General features: G+C 48.6%; 1 protein-coding gene across 2 annotated transcripts in view; it reads left to right on the forward strand.

Annotated features, from left to right (window-relative positions):
• The first annotated feature begins 11,334 nt into the window (after window positions 1-11,334).
• Window positions 11,335-20,638, forward strand: part of LOC105496774 (ATPase secretory pathway Ca2+ transporting 2) — an 88,926-nt gene continuing 79,622 nt past the window's right edge. The window contains exon 1 of one of the 2 annotated variants that reach the window (XM_011767371.2): window positions 11,335-11,548. In XM_011767371.2, the coding sequence (XP_011765673.2) occupies window positions 11,450-11,548 (99 nt within the window). In that variant the 5' untranslated portion in view covers window positions 11,335-11,449. The remainder of the gene's footprint in view (window positions 11,549-20,638) is intronic. The other variant, XM_011767370.2, reaches the window with a different exon arrangement.

The following is a 20,638-nucleotide window of genomic DNA, read 5'->3' on the forward strand; positions in this document are numbered from 1 at the left end:
AAAGTCCCTTTGTGTCCAGGCTGGCTGGTAAAAATGACAGCCAGACCCTAATGCAAAGAGCCAGCTGCGGCATCCAGTCCCATCGCCCTGGGGGCTCCCCAGGCTTCCCGGGGTGGGCACCTGAATGAAGTCATTGTCCCTGAGTTTTGGCTCCCTTCAGGTTCACTGAGGCCAAGGCACTCTGCCACCTCGGGCCAGGGCTCTCTTGTTCATTCAACACAACAAACATTCCATTCAAGCACCTACTATGGACCAGACACGCTTCCAGATGCTGGGAATAAAGCAGGAATGATAACAGACCTCAGGCAGCCGGCAATCCAGGCGGGGACGGGCAAAAAAGAGACAGACCAAGTCAGTGATAGAAGGGCTTCGGGGCAAAATAAAGCTGAGTAAGGAATGGAGAGGGACAGAGGTGTGTTTACCTTTGTATTTTCAAATAATTACAGGTTCCCAGGATGTTACAGACTGTACAGGGAGGTGGAGGGTACCCTTCACTCATCTTACATAACCACAGTGCCAAATCTAAGCCAGGAAGCAGGCGCAGCTACAATGTGAGCACAGCAGTGCCTTGGTATCTATGGCCATTGGTTCCAGGACCCTGTCTCCCGGGACAGCAAAATCCCAGGGTGCTCAAGTCCCTCAGTCAGCCCTCCCGGTATCTGCAGGCTCTTCGGAAACCTCAGACGCAGGGAGGGCCACTGTGTGTGGTTCCTGAGTCATTTTATCCCTGTATAGATTCATGTGACCGCCAGCACAGCTAGGGAAGAGAACGATTCCATCACGCCTAGGTCTGCCTTGCACAATCTTTGCGGTCACATCTATGCCACCCCTAACCCCAGCATCCACTCATCTGTTCTCCTCATCTATAATCTTGTCATTTCAAGCATGGTATATAAGTAGAATCACATGGTATGTGACCTTTTGAGATCTGAATATATTCTTCACCGGCTTCTCCAGGTCTATGCGTTCTCTCTCTCCTCCTCCCTTTTCCTCTCCCCTTCCCTCTCCTTTACCCTAAAAATCTTCAGCGTGCATTTTCAAAAAAAAAAAAACCAGGGACATTCTCTTACATAACTAGAGTCCAATGATCAAAATCAGGAAGTTCACACCAGACAATACAATTCTCTATAGACCTTATCCAAATCCACCAAATGTCCCACTGATGTCCTTTACAACCAAAGAGAAAGACCTTTTTTCCCCTAGTCCAGGATCTGACCCAAAATTGCAAGTTCCATTTGATTGTCATCAGGGAGCTCTTTAGTCTCCTTTTTTATTTATTTTTATCTTTATTTATTTATTTATTTATTGAGATGGAGTGTTGTTCTTGCGCAGGCTGGAGTGCAACGGCACGATCTCGGCTCACCACAACCTCCTCCTCCCGAGTTCAAGAGATCCTCCTGCCTCAGCCTCCTGAGTAGCTGGGATTACAGGCATGCACCGCCACACCCGGCTAATTTTGTATTTTTAGTACAGATGGGGTTTCTCCATGTTGGTTAGGCTGGTGTCAAACTCCTGACCGCAGGTGATCCACCCGCCTCAAAAGGCTCCCAAAGTGCTGGGATTACAGGCGTGAGCCACCACACCTGGCCTTATTTTATTTTATTTTTTGAGACGGAGTCTCACTCTGTCACCCAGGCTGGAGTGCAGTGGCATGATCTTGGCTCACTACAACTTCTGCCTCCTGGGTTTAAGCGATTCTCCTGCCTCAGCCTCCCGAGTAGCTGGGATTACAGGCACCTGCCACCATACCTGGCTAAATTTTTGTATTTTTAGTAGAGACGGGGTTTCATCATGTTGTCCAAGCTGGTGTCGAACTCCTGACCTCAAGTGATTCACCCGCCTCGGCCTCCCAAAGTGTTGGGATTACAGGCGTGAGCCACTTCACCTGGCCTTTAGTCTCCTTTAATCTGGAACATTCCACAGCCTTCCCTTGACTTTCCTAATGTGGTTATTTTTGAAGAATCCAAGCCAGTCAAACTCCAGGACGTCCTGCACTTGGGTGTGATGCACGCCTTGATGAGATTCAGCTTCAGCCTCTGCAGGAATGGCCCAGGCGCGGCACCGCCTCCTCCTTTGCGAATCACAGTGGGCACATGATGTGGCTCATCCCATTCCTGGTGATGGTCACTTGATCCCCTGGCACGGGTGGTGTCTGCCAGGTTTCTCCACTGTAAAGTGACTGTTTTCCCTTTGGATGAATAAGTCTCTGGTAGGGACATACTTTGAGAGCTTCAAATATCCTGTTTCTCATTAAACTTTGACCTGGTTTGTTTTCAGAGCTTTTAATTGAAGTGAAACTTACCTAGAGAAAAGCACACACACTGCAAGTTCTGCTCAATGGGTTATGACAAAGGGACCACAGCGGCAGAGCAGTAGGAGGGTGCACTTTATGTGTGGTGCTCAGGGAAGGCCTCCCTGAAAGGAGGATAGCAGGGCAGAGCGTGCTTGGCAGAGGCGCGTGGAAAGCACCAAGGCCTGGAGGCGGCACTGAGCTCAGCTTGTTTGACAAACAGCCAGGAGACCAGGGTTGGGGCAGGAGGAGGGGAGTTGACAGATGGGGCCTCTTGGGGCCAGAATAAGAAATCTAATTGTATTACAAGGGTGATGGCAAGGTCTTCGCTCTGGTTCTCCGCGTTCCCAGGGTTCCCCAAGGTAATGCCACGAAACAGTTGTGGAGGAGTGGGGAATTGAGGCATCTCACTTCACAGTGGGGGCGGAAGCTGGGGCAGATACCCATCACCTGGGGTCAGCCATGGGGGAGTGCCAGGAAGTGGAATGGGGAGTTAACATTGCCGTATCTCTGGCCCAGGTGCCAACATAAAATCCCTTAAGCAGAGGGCCTCAGGTGTTTGCAGTAAGCAGACTTTGTTGAGGGTGAGTGGAGCGGGGCAGCAGCTTCCGGTACAGCAAGCTATGGGGGGCTTGAAATGGGGAGAGATGCACTCTGATGTACATTTTTACCACCTCTCTGTGTTACTGAGAATCCACTGTGGGAGGGGAGGCTATCACCACCCTGTGCCCTTGCTTGGAGGTGATCCCAAGCCCCTCGGAATTCCTCAACAGGCAATTGAGTCTGGGGAACAGGCTACACCAGACAAGGAGAAAGGAAGATCCAGCCCCAGACCCTTTTCCACCCTACCCCTCCTGCATTTCTAAGAGCTACTTTCCTGAGAACTGACCTCACCCCTTCAGGCATAACCTAACTTGGGAAACCCAGGGTTCTAGGGACTTGCAAAGAGAGAAACCGGGAACTTTGAACTCTATTGTATCCAAAAGCCAACAAAAATCATAGATTTAACTTCTGATCAGGTTTCCCAGTTAAAAATATCCATTCATTTTCCATTCAACAAGTATGTCTTCAGAACCTATTTTAAAATATATTTGTATCGAGACACAATCCAAAAAAATTCATTTAAAGGCGCGATTCAGTGGGTTTTAGTATATTCACAAGAGCATGCAAACCCTCCCTTTAATTCCGGAATATTGCCATCACCCAAAGAAGAAACGCCAATAGCTCCCAATGCTCCCTCCCCGCAGCCACTGACGACCACCCATCAGCTTCCTGTCTGCGTGGAGTTGCCTGTTTTGGGCAGATCACCTGAGTGGTTCCTTGACTTGGATCATGTTTTCCAAGTCCATCCATCCTGTAGTGTGGATGGGTGTCTCATTCCTTCCTATGGCTGAACAATGTCCCATCCTCTGGGCATCCCACGTGCTATTCACCTGCTCTCTGTTGGTGGATGTTAGCGCTCTTTGCATTCAGCGCCCTCTTTTAAACTCCTAACTGTGGTAAAGTTGCCATCACTTTGGGGAAACCATGGGTGCAGTGGGGCTCCCCTCTGCAGGAGATCTCATTTGGTCCAGGGATAAGGAGGGGCCTCTCTGGAGAAGCGACAACTCAGTTACAACTTCAAGGATGCGCAGGAGTAGGCAGGGTGAGATTTAGGGGCGCTGGGGCCTCTGGCGCGTGTTCCAGACAGAGGGAAGAGGTCAGGCCGAGGCTGGCGGAGAGAGAGCACGTCCCCAGGGCCTAGACAAGGAAGGAGGTCTAGAATGGCAGAAGGGGAGAGATGGGGAGAGAGTCAGGCGTCAGGGCTGCAGGGCCCTGGTGTGGCCTGTGAAGGAGTCTGGAGTTTAAACCAAGGGGATGACCTCATCTCTTGTGAGTTTCAAGATGCCAGGACATCCACAGTAAAACTGGGACCGTCCTGGCCAAATCAGGGTGGTTACCTCCGTGAGTGACCGTGGTAGGCACAAACTGGAGAGTTTAAACAGGGAAGGCCCTGGGTCTCTTTGCTTTGGATTGCAATTCTCTGGACTCTGAGTGACAGGCCTGGATGCTTTTCAATTTTTAAAGGGAGAGTAAGTTTGAAAGGGAGTCCCATTTCCAACTATGTGGCGTTCTGGAAAAGGCACAACTTACAGAGACGGTAAAAAGATCAGCGGTTGTCAGGGGTCCAGGGAAGTGGGGGATGAATTAATGGCACTCAGAGGGTTTTTAGGACAGTGAAACTAATCTCCATGACACCGCCATGGTGGACCCTTGTCATTATGTCATTTATACATTTGTCATAAACCACAGAATGTACGACTCCAGGAGTGAGCTCTATTGTAAACAATGGACTGGCCATGTGCGGTGACTCACGCCTGTAATCCCAGCACTTCGGGAGGCCGAGGTGGGTGGATCATGTGAGGCCAGGAGTTCAAGACCAGTCTGGCCAACATGGCAAAACCCTGTCTCTATTAAAAATACAGAAAAACTAGCCAGGTGTGGTGATGCACATCTGTAATCCCAGCTACTCAGGAGGCTGAGGCAGGAGGATCACTTGAACCCAGGAGGCAAGGTTACAGTGAGCCAAGATCGTGCCACTGCACTGCAGCCTGGGTGACAGAGCAAGACTCTGTCTCAAAAAAAAAAAAAAGGACTTCGTTAATAATAAATCAATGTTTGCCCATCAGTGGTATCAATGTACCGCACCAGTGCACAATGCTATTCATAAGAGACACGGGGTGGGGGTGAGGCTGGGAGACGGGACACAGGGAAACTCTCTATTTTCTGTGCAATTTTTCTGCTCTCACAACTAAAGTTTTTTTAAAAAGGAGTCAGTTTTACACTTAATAATTGCCATGGTGTTTGGTAGACAAAATCCTACTGGACAACCATCCGTTGGCCTGGGAAAGAATTGTGAAAAGAGGTCTTGGAGAAGTTAAAAGAAAAGAGCTGGGCGGGGGGTGTTCTTGGGGGGCTGAGGCTGGGGCTCCCTTGAGCCCGGGAGTTGGAATTCAGCCTGGGCAACATAGTCAGAAGTTGTCTCTTAAAAAACTTTTTTTCTCTTTTAAAGCAGGCAGGCTTAAAAAGAGAAAGAGAAAAGATCTTGAAGTTTGGGAATTCTGAGGTCAGCCTTTCTCTGTCTGGGTCTTCTTTCTGTCTCCCCACCTGACTTTTCTCTCCACATGGACAGATGATCCTCTCCTTCAGCCATCCCACTATCTTCTGGAAGGTTCCATAACTCCTCCCTGTTCCCATCATTCCTTATTCTGAAAATCCTTTGGTAAATGGGTTTATTAATTTGCCAGGTGCAAACAATTGTCAGTGGCTACTTGAAGTTTGATAAGGAGGATTCCGAGGCCTGTCCCAGCCAAGGGGGAAGTGCCGCCTGGTGATCAAACACTGATGCCTGCTACAGGTCAGAAGAGGGAGGAGGAGCAGAGGCATCTGTGCTGTGTATTTACCTCCCGGAATTTAGCAAGTCCCAAGCCGTGTTCATTTGGCACCTGGTGTCATGTTCCAAGGGGCAGTGCCTTGTTGCTTCTGCTGGAATTAAGCCCTTTAGAAGCCCAGCAGCGCCCATAGCTACAGGAAGTGCTCAGCCAACGTTTGCCTGTCATTCAGCAAATAATGGTTATTAAACAGTGAAAGTAAGACATGAATAGTGCCTGGAAACAGACTGTGTGTGGGGAGCATGTGAGCGTGACCCTCATTTTGGTGCAAATGCATAGACCGGTTCACATAAGGGGGTCTCGCTATTGTGGCAGCAGAGCTGTTTCCAACTCCAGGCCTTAGCTACTGCCCTTCTGTTTCCTCTGCCACCCCTCCCCGCTGCCCCGTACCCACAGAGATCTCGTCTTACCTCTCCTGACTCCTCTAGCTACAAGAGGCTCCACTCTCCAGGCCCCATCCTGCTCACTTTTTTCTTTTTTTTTTTTGAGGCTGAGTCTTGCCTGGTCACCCAGGCTGGAGTGCAGTGGCACAACCCTGGCTCAGTGCAATCTCCTTCCAGATTCAAGCGATTTTCCTGCCTCAGCCTCCAGAGTAGCTGGGATTACAGGCCACCATACCCACCACCACGCCCGGGTAATATTTTGTATTTTTAGTAGAGATGAGGTTTCACCATGTTGGCCCGGCTGGTCTCGAACTCCTGACCTCAGGTGATTCACTCGCCTCGGCCTCCCAAAGTGTTGGGATTACAGGCGTGAGCCACCGCGCCCACCCTCACTTTTCTTCTAGTGTCACCCACTGTCCTAGTCTCCTTGGGCTGCTGCAATAAAGCTCCACAAACTGGGTGGCTACAGTGGAAATTTATTCTCTCTCCATTCTGGAGGCAGAATTCTGAAATCAAGGTGTGGGGGAGCCTGTGCTCCCTCTGGAAGCCCCATGATGGGTGTGGGGAGATTCCTCCTGCCTCTTCCAGCTTTTCATGGACCCAGATGTCTTGCAGCTTGTGGTCACATCCCTGCTTTGATCTTCAGGTGACCTTCTCTTCTGTCTCTTATCAGGCCACAGTCACTAGACTTAGGGCCCACTCCGTTAATCCAGGATGATTCCATCCTGAGATCTTTAATTATATCTATAAAGATCTTTTTCCAAATACGGTCACATTCACAGATTCCCAGAGTTAGGACATGGACATATCTTTTGCAGGGGACATTATTCAACCCACGACATGCACTGCCTGACTTTGCATTACACATGGATTTGTCCACAGCCTGTCTCCCCCATTAGGAGATGAGATAGGAAAGCAGGGAAAGAGTCTGTTGTGTTCCCAGCTCGATCTGCAGTGCCACATGGCAGGTGCTGAGAAATATTTGTTAAGTGAATGAAATGGTTTTACCTTTCCAAGTCCCAGTGTTCCCATCTATAAAATGATTATTTCCTGTGTGCACAGCTATTGCAAAACAGAATCAAGGGTTTATGAAAGGTACCATAACTTCCACCTAATTCTTAAAATTAGAAACAAATTGCACAAAATATACCTTTGTACAGTGTACCCTTTCCAAAAAGGATGTCTTCAATGCCACTCTTAGAGAATTTGTGAGTGAAGTTTGTTACCAAACAAAATACAGGTGCCTTGAGGTTGCATCACGGCTCCCAGCAGTGCTGGGGCATTGCTGGGGATAATTTGCGGGCAGTGAAAAGACACCACTTTGACATAGAGAGTGAATGGGAGTTGCAGAGCATGACCTCATTGTTCAAGGTGCCCAGAGCAGACATTTCGAGAAAGGCTGGATGCCTTTGGTTGGGTCCCACCCTTGGCATTCATCGTTGGCCAATGCTGCAGAATCACTGAGGCGTTGAGCTGCAAACCCCAGAAAGTTCTCCAGCCAACTGTCTTGTTAGATTCTTTGCAAGTGGGCTCTAGCATTTTACAGACTGAAGGCAGAAAAAATAAATGAAAAACTTGAAAAAACAGAATCTTGAAGTCTGTGGGGATGACCACGGAATCCAAACAAAGTGACAGAGCTCAGAAAGGTCGTTTAAGACAAACATAAATAGCAGGTGTAACTGACAGGGAAATGGACAACACACAACAACAAAAACCAACTCAGAAGGTAAGTGCTTGAGACAAGCGCGGTGGATCAAACCTGTAATCCCAGCACTTTGGGAGGCTTAGGCAGGCAGATAGATCACTTGAAGTCAGAAGTTCAAGACCAGCCTGGTCAACATGGCAAAACCCTGTCTTGTCTCTAGTATACATATACACACAGAAATTAGCTGGGCATGGTGGCGCACCCCTGTAGTCCCAGATATTCTGGAGGCTAAGGCATGAGAATCGCTTGAACTCGGGAGGTGGAGGTTGCAGCCAGCCGAGATGGCGCCACTGTACTCCAGCCTGGGCAACAGAGCAAGACTGTCCCAAAAAAAGAGAAGAGTTTGGGTAATTAAATTACTTAGAATATAAGAGGATGCAGAGGTTAGAAAAACAAAAATTAAAGTTGGAAAATTTCTTTAAATCTGGAAAAGGAAACCAAAAGAGACTGTAAATACTCATCTGTGTTTCTGAAGTGTTTTCAGGTAGCTCCCAGTAGAACTTTCAATGAGATGTTTATTCCAAAACCAAAGTAAAACTTGACAGCAAATTGAGTGCTTGCCTCAAAAGGCACAGAAATAAAACATGAAAGAGGATGACAGACGTCAATCTAACAGTGACAACTATAACAATGTAGACACAATATATTTCCCTATTATAAAGCAAATCATTCATTGAAAGTTCTGTTAAATATACATTTTAATGATTCATTGTTTATGAGAGACATATTCAATAAATATTTTGGAGTATTTGCCATGTTTCAGGCACATCATTTACCATAACCAACACTGGTGGAGCCTAATTTACCTAATTTTATGCACCGTAAACCTAATTTACTGGCCTGGGCAACACAGCAAGACCCCATCTCTACATAAAAATAAAAATTAAAAAATTAGCTGGGTGTGGTTCTGTGCACCTGTAGTCGCAGCTACTCAGGAGGGAGGATTGCTTGAACCCAGGAGTTCAAGCCTGCAGTGAGCTATGATCCCGCCACCGCCCTCCAGCCTGGACTACAGAGTGAGACCTTGTCTCTAAAATATACATGTATATATCCCACCATCTAGAGTTTCCTTCCGGAATGCCCTGAGCATTTTCAAACCTAGCCCAGGAATTCCAGCCTTGACATCTCTGGGCTGGAGCGGAAGCCATGGTGATAGGGTCCAGAAGGCTGAGCTTTCAAATCCCCTGCTCCAGGGATGCTGGTCTGCCTGGAGAGATGACTGGTTAACGGCTTGGACAAACATGAAGATGCCAACAAGGCATTCTTCTTCCCTGGATCCAACATCATCTTAAAATCACAGAATGCCAGTTGGGAAGGACCTAAGAAATAACTGAGCCAAGTTCCTGTATGTTCTTTTATATTAATAATATGACAGAAGTGCCTGAGGGCCTGCAATGTCGGGTACTACTACGTCATACTACTGGGTACTCCACCTGTGCAAGCATTCACTCAGCCTTTACCATAGGATGCTGAGGTTGGCTGCAGGATGTCTCCTACTTGTTCCTCTACAACACTCTTTTTTTTTTTTCTTTAACATGAAGTCTTGCTCTATCGCCCAGGCTGGAGCGCAGCGGCACAATCTCGGCTCACTGCAACCTCCACCTCCCGGGTTCAAGCGATTCTCCTGCCTCAGCCTCCCAAGTAGCTGGGATTACAGGCACACGCCAGCATACCTGGCTAATTTTTGTATTTTTAGTAGAGACAGGGTTTCCCCATGTTGGCCAGGCAGGTCCCAAACTCCTGACCTCAGGTGATCCGCCCACCTTTGCCTCTCAATGTGTTGGGATTACAGGTGTGAGCCACCAGCCCAGCCTCCTCTACACCACTCTCCACCCTTCTTTGGATTCTCCGCCCAGGAGCCTGCGTCCTTGGCTCTGTTGCCCTCTGCTGAAGTGATCAGCCCCCCAGAGCTCCATTCTCCAGGTAACTCCTCTCTCGTCTGCTCCTTCAGGCCTTGGGTGGGAACAAAGCCACTTCTCACTCTTTGCTAGTCTTCGTTAATGGCATAAGCGCTTCTGGTTTCTCTACATCATCCCCACACCTTTGTAAAAAGTCTGTTTCTCAAACTCTCCTCAAATTACTGTTTCCTACTGGGACCCTGACTCATACAGGTAGGTAGTGATGTCCCCATTTTATGGATGAGTAAACTGAGGTGGAGAGAGGTGAAGAAAGTTGTCCAAGGTCTGAAAGGAACATTCCTGGGATTCAAATCTGGACTCACTCATGTCAGAGGTTTGCTGTTACCATTATTCCTGTACCTTTGTTGAAACTGGGGGGCGGGGGGGACAGGCTGATACCATAGCCTTTGTTTCCTTAACAGAGGAAGATGCAGGAGATACAAGAAGGGCCACTGGAACTGCCTCACAGGTTTTTGTGGGCTGGAGTCAACTCTCAGGAGCAATTGAGGTAGGTGGCAAATATTTGCTCAAAAGAGGCAGCTGAATTGCGTGGATAAATGCAGAGGCCACGTCCTGTAGTCCGTAAGCAAATTCCCTGTAGAGATGAGGAAGCCAGTGGAAAGGTGGGTGGCACGGCCTTCCCCAGAGCCCCCGCCTCTGCTAAGTGGTGGGTCTACTTACAGATCTAGACCCACCTGAAGCCAAAGAAAGCCTTGGTACTTCAAAGCACCCACTTGGCAGCAGGCAACTGTCTACACTGTGTGTGGACTCACATACTTTGGGAGCCATTTGAACCCAGCACCTTCTGATGATGATGAGGATCATGAGGATGGTGTCATGGGGACACCAGCACATTCTCTAAGCCAAGCCCTGCTCCAGACCTTCCTGTACAGCACTGTCCGCTGGGGCCTCTCAATGTCACTGTGAAGAAAGTCTATGGTGGTGGCCTTTCTGCAGAGCAGTAAACCAAGGTGCACAAAATGTAAGAAACCTGCTCAGGTCCCGCCATGAGCAAGAGCGGCGCTCATCCTGCAGACGAGGACAGGGGGCTTGACCATCCCAGACCATGCAGGAGCCAAAGGCAGCAGGGCTGTCAGCCGCTCCTGTTCCCGGACTCACTCCCAGGGCCCTGGAGGTGGGGGTCTTAGCCTTCTGCTCCCCGCTCAATGACAGACTAGGTCGCCGAGGCTCAGAGAGGCCAGGTGACCCATCCAGCGTGCCCAGCCGCAGGTGTGAGTCTGAGTCAGCTCCAACCACCTCTCTCCCGGCGCCTTAGAGCGGCCCACACTGCCTTCCTCAAGAGGATCACCTGGGGCTCGTTAAAAACTCAGCTCCCGGGGGCTCCAAACCCAATAACTGGGCAGGGAGGGGTCTGGGAATCCGGATTTCCAGCGGAAACCAGCGTTTGCTCCTCCACCTCCCCCACTCCAGGTGATTCTGAGGATCTGCAAGTGTGGGAAACAGCCCAAGCCCTGAGGCGACGCAGCCGCTCCCTGGGCCTTCGATGGCCAGCCGGCGCTGTCCCCAGGGGCCCTGGGGTCCCAGGCGAGCTCGCGGGGCGGGGCCAGGTGAGCCTACACCTCCCTGCGCGCAGCCCCGCCCCGGGGGCGGGGCCTCACGTGGCGCGGGCAGGTAGACAGCTCCCTGGTAACCGGGTCGGGCCCAGGGGGCTTGGGCGCGCGCAGCCATCCCGGGCCTCGCCGGGGACCGAGGGAGGCAGGCAGCGCCTGCGCCCGCTCACCATGGTCGAGGGACGCGTCTCCAAGTTCCTGAAGAAACTCGGCTTCTCGGGCGGCGGCCGCCAGTACCAGGCGCTGGAAAAGGACGAGGAGGAAGCCTTGGTGAGTCCGGGCGACCCCGCGCCTGGCGTGCGACCCGACCCCCCATCCCCTCTGTCGTAACCGTCCCCGACCCGAGACCCCGCGTTTGCGCTGCGATTCGCGAACTCGTCCTCCTCCCCTGGTTCCGGAAAGAAGCCGTCCTCACAGCAGCCACGCTCTCATGTGTGCTCTGGCCCGGGGAGCTCAGCACTGAACCCTCACGTGAACCCATTTTGCAGATGAGAAACTGAGGCCGAGAGTGGTTAAGTATATTGCCTAAGGGGCACGGAGCTAGGAAGTGACCTGGCTGGGAACTTAACCTAGGTTTCTCTGACTCCGGAGAATTAAAATTCCTGGGTCTTCAGACTTGGGCTGCTTTATGGATATTTAAAACTTAAATTGGAAAATAAAATTAGAGGGATGCAAAAAACAAAAGATTGCTGAAATGTTGTAGCAATAATAGAAAGCAAAGTTGGAGCTGAGGGACCTCCCAGCCTCACTTCCTACAGGCAGGCACTTTTAGAAGCCACCCGGAGCTGTCGGCCTGCTTTGCAACCTCCAGGGGACCCGCTGGGGTAAAGCAGCAGGGTGCCAGGGGCAGGGCGGTTCATGAGGGAACAAACTGGCAAAGCTGTCAAATAAAGCCCCTCCTGTTCCTCGGATTCTTGGAAGCCAGAGGTGAAGCCAGGCTTGAGGGTGACCCAACACTCTTCTTTTCAGCTTCGTAAACAGAACTCCTTGCATGCTTTAAGGGCAAGGGGGCACTAAATTTCTGCTTTATTTGCACACCAGAGGGTCGTTGCACTTTTTTTTTTTTTTTTTCATTTAAGCTTAAGCAGTCATTCAAAAATACCATTTCTGAACAAGTCCCCTGGGTTGCTAATGAGAACTATGACTTGGCAATGGCCTTTTGACCAGTGAGAGGAAACTTCAAAGGTACAATTACCTTTTAATAATAATAATAATAAAAAGCTGAAAAAATGTTTGACTTAAAATTTTATTTTTTTCTCCCAAAGAATACTAATGGTCAAAACATTTTGTTTGTGAGATTAAGTATTCGTGCTTTTTAAAGATAGTGTTTCGGGCTTTTTAAAAATAGTGTTTTATACATCCCTGTTGATGTAAGAATTCTGGTGTTAGGGTGGTAGACCACAGGACCACCTAATTAGCAGTCTTTGAACAATCTCGATTTTTCTGAAGTGGCGTGTTAATGTTAATAGGATATAGAGTTCAATTAATTTGCTGTGATCTATTTTTCTACTTGTGTGATACGTTCTGCTAAAGGAGTTTGAAGTTTATTTGCCAACACAGGTTGCCTTTCCTACGTTGCCATTCCTGTTTTCTTCCTTTCCATCTTTCAATTTTTGCATCAGGCCAGGTATTTTTCAAACACTCCTGATGTGTAGTTGGTTACCATCAGGTTTCATAGGATGTCCAGGAATGCAGGTGCATGGATGATGTAACCTCAAGGGAGATGCTGGGGAGAGTTTGATCTCTGTGCCGGGTGGAGTTCATTCCTCTAAAGCTTTGCAGAAGAGTTCTCAAAGACAAGTGTTGAGCCGGTCTGTTGGTATGCCCTCCCACCTGGCTGTGGACCGGGGTGCTCTCAGCAGCATCCTGAGGCCTTGGGTGCGTGACGATGGGCAGTGTGCCGCACCAGGAGGCTGGTGATACCAGCAGCCGGCACCAAAGGCCAGCTGAGAAATAAGGCATGCTGTCTCCAGAGGCAGCATTGTGCAAACCCAAGAAATAACGATGAAAATCGATGGGAAGTGTGAGGAGGGAGGGAGGTGGGGAAGCCGGGAGGCTGGGCGAGGCACTCACTTCCTGCCAGGTCAGCTCAGACCTGAACGCCTCCTTTGCTCTCATACTCGTCCTCTCGTTGAAACGCCTTCCTGCCAGGGTTTGGAAAGGAGGCAATGTGTGTTGAGGTGATTACTTCTACAATAGTTGGAACCGTCTTTTATGAGCACTAATTATATACCACATCCAGGATGCCTGTAGGAGGCCTCTAAGCCCTCCCCTCCCCCAGCCACTTTGACCAGTTACGCCAGTTCTAATAGTGATTGTTACTGAGAACCTGCTGTGTCTTCTCTCGGGCCTCTTACCTCCAAGGTAAGTTTTACTGTCATCATGTGATCAACGAGGATGTGAAGCTCCTAGTGGGGCCACTTTCGTTTGCTCAGTGAGCATTTCCTGACAGCCAGTTTTGCCAGGCGCCGAGGATACAGGTGTGTACAAAACAAAGTTCATAGAGGAGGCCAACGGGCAGCTGACAAACCAGGAGATGCTTTATTTGAGACCCAGTGGTCTTAGGTGCACTGGAGAATCAAAGAGTAGAGGACCAGACAGAGGACTCGTGGTTAAGAGGGGAACTGGAGACTGGATTTCAGCATTTCCAGGAATGAAAAGAAAGGTGTTTGAGTCGGGCGCAGTGGCTCATGCCTGTAATCCCCACACTTTGGAAGACTGAGGTAGGAGGGTTGCTTGAACCCCAGAGTTCAAGATCAGCCTGGGCAACATAGCCAGATGCCATCTCTGCAAAAAATTTAAAAAATTGGTGTGCACCTGTGGTTCTAGCCGCTCCCGAAGCTGAAGCAGGATTGCTTGCACCTGGGAGGTCAAGGCTGCAGTGAGCTGTGATCATGCCACTGTGCTCCAACCTGGGCCACAGAGTGAGACCCTGTCTCAAAACACAACAACAAAAAGAAAGGTCTTTGAGAGGCCTCCTTAATTTAGTTACTAGAAAAAGTTTCTCACTGCTGACCTGAACATTAAGGTAAGGAAGAGATTGGACCAGAAATTCCTGCTTCCCAGGTGACTCAGCGCTGACTCCGGGGGAAGCTGCCTCTGCCCTTCAGGGCTCCCATCTCCTGACTGAGGCAGGTATAGCCCCAACCCACTGCCTCCCTGGCTGGTGAGCAGATTCCTCCTTCTGGGCTCTGCAGGGTGAGGCTTGGATCCCAACCGACACATGTAGTGACCACCCATCCATTCAACCTAGATTCATGGAGAGGGGCTCCCTCTGTGTGTCAGGTGGGTGCTACAGGCTGGGGTTGAGGCTGATAAGGATGCACAGCTCCCTGCCCTCAGGTATTCCATCCGGGAGGCAGAGACAGGCACCCAACAACAGGTCACAGTTCACTGTTTAGTGCCGATGTGTCAGAGCTGGGAGAAAGACGTGATATTTAAGATAAATAGGAGTGGCAAAGAGTGAGCTGGATGAAGGGCAGGGGTTGACAGCGAGTTCTAGACAAAAGAGGGAGAGGCATTGGGGTTGGTAGGATGAGGCTGCAGAGGAGGGTCGTACGGAGCCTTGTCAGAGTGTGGGTTTTATCCCTGGAGCAATGGGGGATTGTTGAAGGGTTTTAAGTCAAGACATGACAGTCACTCATTTATTCACAGATGGGCCCAACATTAGAACTGTGATAAAACAGGCACAGTCAGATTTGTTTTTAAGAGATTACACTCGGTTACCGGAGAAGAGTATATGCATGGGAATTTTGAGGCTCAGGCACACACAACCTTAACCCAAGGCTTGCCCAAACTCACAAATCATTAGTGTTTCTCAGAATTTAGCAACGTGTGGGCATCTTCTTAAATAAACATACTGAAACCCCACAGTGTTTTGTTTGTTTGTTTTGAGACAGAGTCTCACCCTGTCACCTAGGCTGGAGTGCAGTGGTGTGATCTTGGCTCACTGTAACCTCCGCCTCCCAGATTCTCCTGTCTCAACTTCCTGATTAGCTGGGATTACAGGCACCCGCCACCACGCCCAGCTAATTTTTGTATTTTTAGTAGATACAGGGTTTCACCATGTTGGCCAGGCTGGTCTCAAACTCCTGACCTCATGATTCGCCCGCCTCAGCCTCCCAAAGTGCTGGGATTACAGGCATGAGCCACCGCACCTGGCCAGTGTTATCTTAAATGATTTGTATGAAAGTGTGACTTCAAGTAAGTATAAGCATAAAACCTATAATAAACATAACTGTTTGCTTATAACTCAATTATAAAATCAATTTAGGCCGGTCGCAGTGACTCACCCCTGTTTTCCCAGCACTTTGGGAGGCTGAGATGGGTGGATCACTTGAGTCCAGGAGTTCAAGACCGACCTGGCCAATATGGTGAAACCCCTCTCTACTAAAAATACAAAAATTAGCCGGGCATGGTGGCAGGTGCCTGTAATCCCAGCTACTGGGGAGGCTGAGGCAGATAAATCCCTAGACCCCGGAGGCGGAGGTTGCAGTGAGCCGATATCACAACACTGCACTCCAGCCTGGAAGACAGAGTGAGACTCCCTCTAAAAAAAAAAAAAAAAAAAAAAAAAAAAAAAAAAAGTTATAATAAAATTATAAAGTACACATAAAACAGCCTTATTTTGATATATTGGCGATGTTCTATTAAAACTTAATCAGGCTAGGCATGGTGGCTCACACCTATAATCCCAGCATTTTGGGCGGCCGAGGCAGGTGGATCACCTGAGGTCAGGAGTTTGAGACCAGTCTAGCCAACATGGCGAAACCGCATCTCTACTAAAAGTACAAAAATTAGCTGGGTGTGGTGGTGGGTGCCTGTAACCCCAGCTACTCAGAGGGGTGAGGCAGGAGAATCACTTGAATGCGGGAGGTGGAGGTTGCAGTGAGCCAAGATTGTGCCACTATGCTCCAGCCTGGGTGACAGAGCAAGACTCCATCTCAAAAAACAGAAAAAAAAAGGCACTGGAAACCAAAGCCTTTTTTGAATCTCGTCTCGGAAATGAGATCTCATAACTTCTGCCATATTCTATCCATTTGATGTAAGTCTAGGTCTAGTCTACACTCAAAGGGAAGGGGTTACACAGGCCATGGGTACTGGGAGGGAGTGATGACTGGGGACCGCCTTAAAGGCTGCCCATTGGAATAGTAGAAAGAAGTATTTCCTTAAATGATGTCATTCACATTAAAAAAAAAAAAAACACCCTAGAACCACATCTGACATGTCATCTGCTCACTAGTTATCTGTTTTGGTTAGTGTTTTCATTCATCTTGAGTTCTGTTCTTTAAACTCTTTTGGACTTTTGATTTTGAAAATGCTGATGCTGAGAACGTCTGCTAACGCGTGTGTGTACAAAATGACATTTACATTTGTCAGGAATTTGTTTTGCTAGTTTAGGATAATCAGACTCAAACTCAAGTCCAACTGCCAGCAAGCAGCCTGCGAATGCCAATTTTGAAGGCTGTCATCTGATTACCATAGAACTGGCTCGTTCACTTGAAGATAATGTTACTGTTGGGCGTTGTTGAAAGAGTATCTCTTCATTTGGTATCTATTTGTATTTACTACTACACTTAGTGCTTATGACTGTGGCAGCTGCTATGTACAAAGACTGGATTCATGTAAGGCACCTGCTTGCAACGTGACTACACTTCTCAATATTTAGGTGTCTTAGAGTTTTCTCACCGATTCCACAATTGTGCACTGTGTGATGACTCAATTCTCCTGTTAACCTTTCTCTCTGAGCCATTGAAGCTTTCAGTGGGTATCAGCCTTCACTCGGAACCTACAGTGTGTGCTGTGGTCATTGTCATGGATGCAAATGTGCACGCTGGTGTTATGTCACAGTCCTTAGTTGTAAGTTGCCCCCCACCCCGGAAGGTCTGTGTGAATCAGTCATTGAAACACTTTCAACGTTAGTAAGTTCTCAGAAAACTTGAAGGCTCTGAAGATGGCATCCCGGAAACTCTGCCCCCAATCCTAATGTCACAAGCTTTTTTTAAGTATAAAGAATGCTAGAGTCCCAAACTCCTAGGGAGAGGAAACTAGAAGGAACTTCCAGTGTGTTAAATGGTTGCTGCTTGGTGGCCATCATGTTAGGGGTGGGGACTGGGAGCTGATGGGTGGTCCTGTGTGTTTTATTTGTGTGCACACAAGTTGTTTGTAGATTCGGTATTTCTCCTAAATCAGAGGCCATCTGGATGAGAACACAGGCAAGTGCTATATCTTCAAGGGTAGACATTCAGCTGCTGTTTCTCTTTCATGGACAAAGAAATACAAGTTATGAAAGATGCAAGAGTTTGGGTTTTATTCCACCCCCCCTAATAATCTATCGAAAAGGAGAAAAAGGGAATTAGCAGAAAGCTTATTCAGGGACCTCAAAAATCATGTAGAGTGTTTAGATGAACCTGTCTAAGTCAGATGTTGACATGGATGTATTTGGATGGTTGTTTGAAGGTTCATATAGACACCTGGTTAAAAAGGACTTGTCTCATATCAGATATGATGAAAACAAAAACTTTAAAACAAGAAATGAGATATTAAAAATATTTAAAAATGCCCATGAGTAGAGGTTTGTTTACACGTATTCTGGGATATCTAGGTAACAGAATTCTCACAGGCACTGGAACTGATGCTGTGGAAGAATATGTAATGACACAGTGGACGGCTAAGATTCTATCTAACATTTTTCACATGAAAAACGACAAACACGGCTCGGCACAGTGGCTCACGCCTGTAATCCCAGCACTTTGGGAGGCCCAGGTGGGTGGATCACTTGAGGTCAGGAGTTGGAGACCAGCCTGACCAACATGGTGAAACCTCATCTCTACTAAAAATACAAAACTGGCTGGGTGTGGTGGCGGGCGCCTGTAATCCCAGCTGCTTGGGAGGCTGAGGCAGAAGAATTGCTTGAATCGGGGAAGCAGAGGTTGCAGTGAGCCGAGATCATACCCTGCACTCCAGCCTGGGTGACAAAGCAAGACTCTGTCAAAAAAAAAAAAAAAAGAAAGAAAAAGAAAAATGTCAAACATACAGAAAAACAGAAGGACTAGACATCTGTCTGCTCGCCCACGTGGATTCCATGATTCTTTTGCCATCTTTGCCCTGCATGATGCATCATTCAGTGGAAACAGGTGGTCGTAATTTCTTTTGGAAAAAACAAACTTTTGCAATGTGCAGATAATAAAATCTGGAAAAAGATCATTTTGAGCAGTTTTTTTTAATCTTGGAATGACAAATTTTCTTCTTTGTAATCTTGTGCATTTTCCAAATTTCCAGCCACAAATATGGTTTAATTTTGTAGCCAGAAAAAAAAAGGACATGTGAAAAATAAAGGGGAAGTTTGAACAAAAGAAGGGGAGAGAAAGGATTGTGGGTTTTTAGGTCTGTGTTGCCTTTCAGGGCTGGGTGGGCGTAGCTGGGAGTGGTTCTGTAAACAGCATTATTAGACTAGAATCCAGATCCCCAGTGGGGGCGGTGTAGAGCGGTGCCAGCCCAGCTGGGGTGCCAGTGGGAGAAAGAGGAGGATGGGATGGGGGGGGGTCTGTATGCTGTATGTGGCCATTTGGGGACTCCTGCAACCCCTTGGGGCTTCCCAACACAGAGGTAAGTAATTTGGATCAGCGCATTCGGGACTTCCACAGGGGCGTTTGGAATGACCAAGGGCAGAGAGGAAAGGTCTCTGGTTCAAGGAAGGCAGGTAAGGCGATGAGGTTGACTTGAGGGCAGGACTGGCTACAGAATTCATGCAGCAGACTGCCAATAGCAGGAAGACACTTGCTTCTATCTTCTGTGATCTCTCCCTTGACTGTCCTGGTGACTTCCACTTGCTATAGATTGTTGCTCTCCACCACACAAGGGATTACTACCGGGTGAGTGTAGACCAAGCGTGTTCAACCCGCAGCCCAAGGTAGCTTTGAATGCAACCCAACACAAATTCGTCAACTTTCTTAACGCATTATGAGATTTTTTTGCAATTTATTTATTTATTTATTTAGCTCATCAGCTATTATGAGTATTAGTGTATTTTATGTGTGGCCCAAGACAATTGTTCTTCCAATGTGGCCCAGGGAAGCCAAAAGATTGGACACCCCTTGTGTAGACCCTCCCAGGTGTCCCTCATCGGGAAGAGCAGTCGTGGCCACTGGGTGGAGTCGGGGAGATGCCAAGCCCCGGGTATACATCATCCCATGGGACTAAATTTCCACATCCACATTCAGATCCAATGATTACGCATTTCAAGATGGCAGCTTGGAGCATGAAGCCTCAAGCCCAACAGCCGTCCTGCACGGGGATCTCCGTGCAGCTGCACTGGCCTCATGCCTATGAGGCTGGCCCTGCTGAAGGGTTCTTGTCGGAGAGGAAACATCCAATCGATACCTTCCCTGTGGACTGTCAGCGATTATTCTCAATTGTGCTGGGGTTAACCTGGATCTGTGGATACTTCAGGGGCTAACAATCCCAGCACCTCTGGTCTCTAAGGCGTCTCACATGATGGTGATAAGAACACGGGAGACTTAGTAGTAGAAGTCGTGTGCTAAGACTGAGTGAGTAGTGGAAATCATGTGCTAAGTTTCAGCGAGTAGTGGAGGCTGTGTGCTAAGTCTCAGCGAGTAGTGGAAGCCGTGTGCTCAGTCTCAGCGAGTAGTGGAAGCCGTGTGCTCAGTCTCAGCGAGTAGTGGAAGCCGTGTGCTCAGTCTCAGCGAGTAGTGGAAGCCCTGTGCTAAGTCTCAGCGAGCTGGTGGGAGCTTTTAATCCAGATCACCTGTCTTCCCTGTCCCTGCCTGGAAGGTGGAGTGGGCTGGAAAGGCATCTTTGTTGCCAATGGATGTGAATCCCAAAGTTGTCCAGCCAGCTGCCCTTGCTGGAGACTCCACTTCCTCACAGCTCATTCATTGTCTCAGTTCTGGAGGCCAGGAGTCGGAGAGCAAGGTGCCAGCAGGGTTGGTTCCTCCGGAGGCCTCTCTGCTTGGTTTGCAGATGGCTGCCATCCCCCTGTGTCCTCATACGGTTGTCCTCTGCGCGTGCTGCATCCTAATCTGCTCCTTTTATGTGGACACCAGTCGTATTGGATTAAGGCCGCACCAATGACATCATTTAGCTGTAGTGACCTCTTTAAAGGGCCTATCTCCAAGTACAGTCACTTTCTGAGGACACGGGGTGTGGGGTTTAGGGCTTCAGCCTGGGAATGGTTGGGGGGGTTGGACAACTCAGTCCAACACCATGTTCTGTGTAGAAATTGACTTGAAAGCTATTTCTTTGAGGAGCTGTGAGTCACAAGGAGAAAATGTGTGATTGTCTCTTGAGGCTGTAGCCCCTCTGGAAATGTTTATCACCTCTGCTGTCTGCCCCAAGTCC

The sequence above is a fragment of the Macaca nemestrina genome, chromosome 18 (genome assembly GCF_043159975.1).
Source record: "Macaca nemestrina isolate mMacNem1 chromosome 18, mMacNem.hap1, whole genome shotgun sequence".
Classification (NCBI taxonomy): domain Eukaryota; kingdom Metazoa; phylum Chordata; class Mammalia; order Primates; family Cercopithecidae; genus Macaca; species Macaca nemestrina.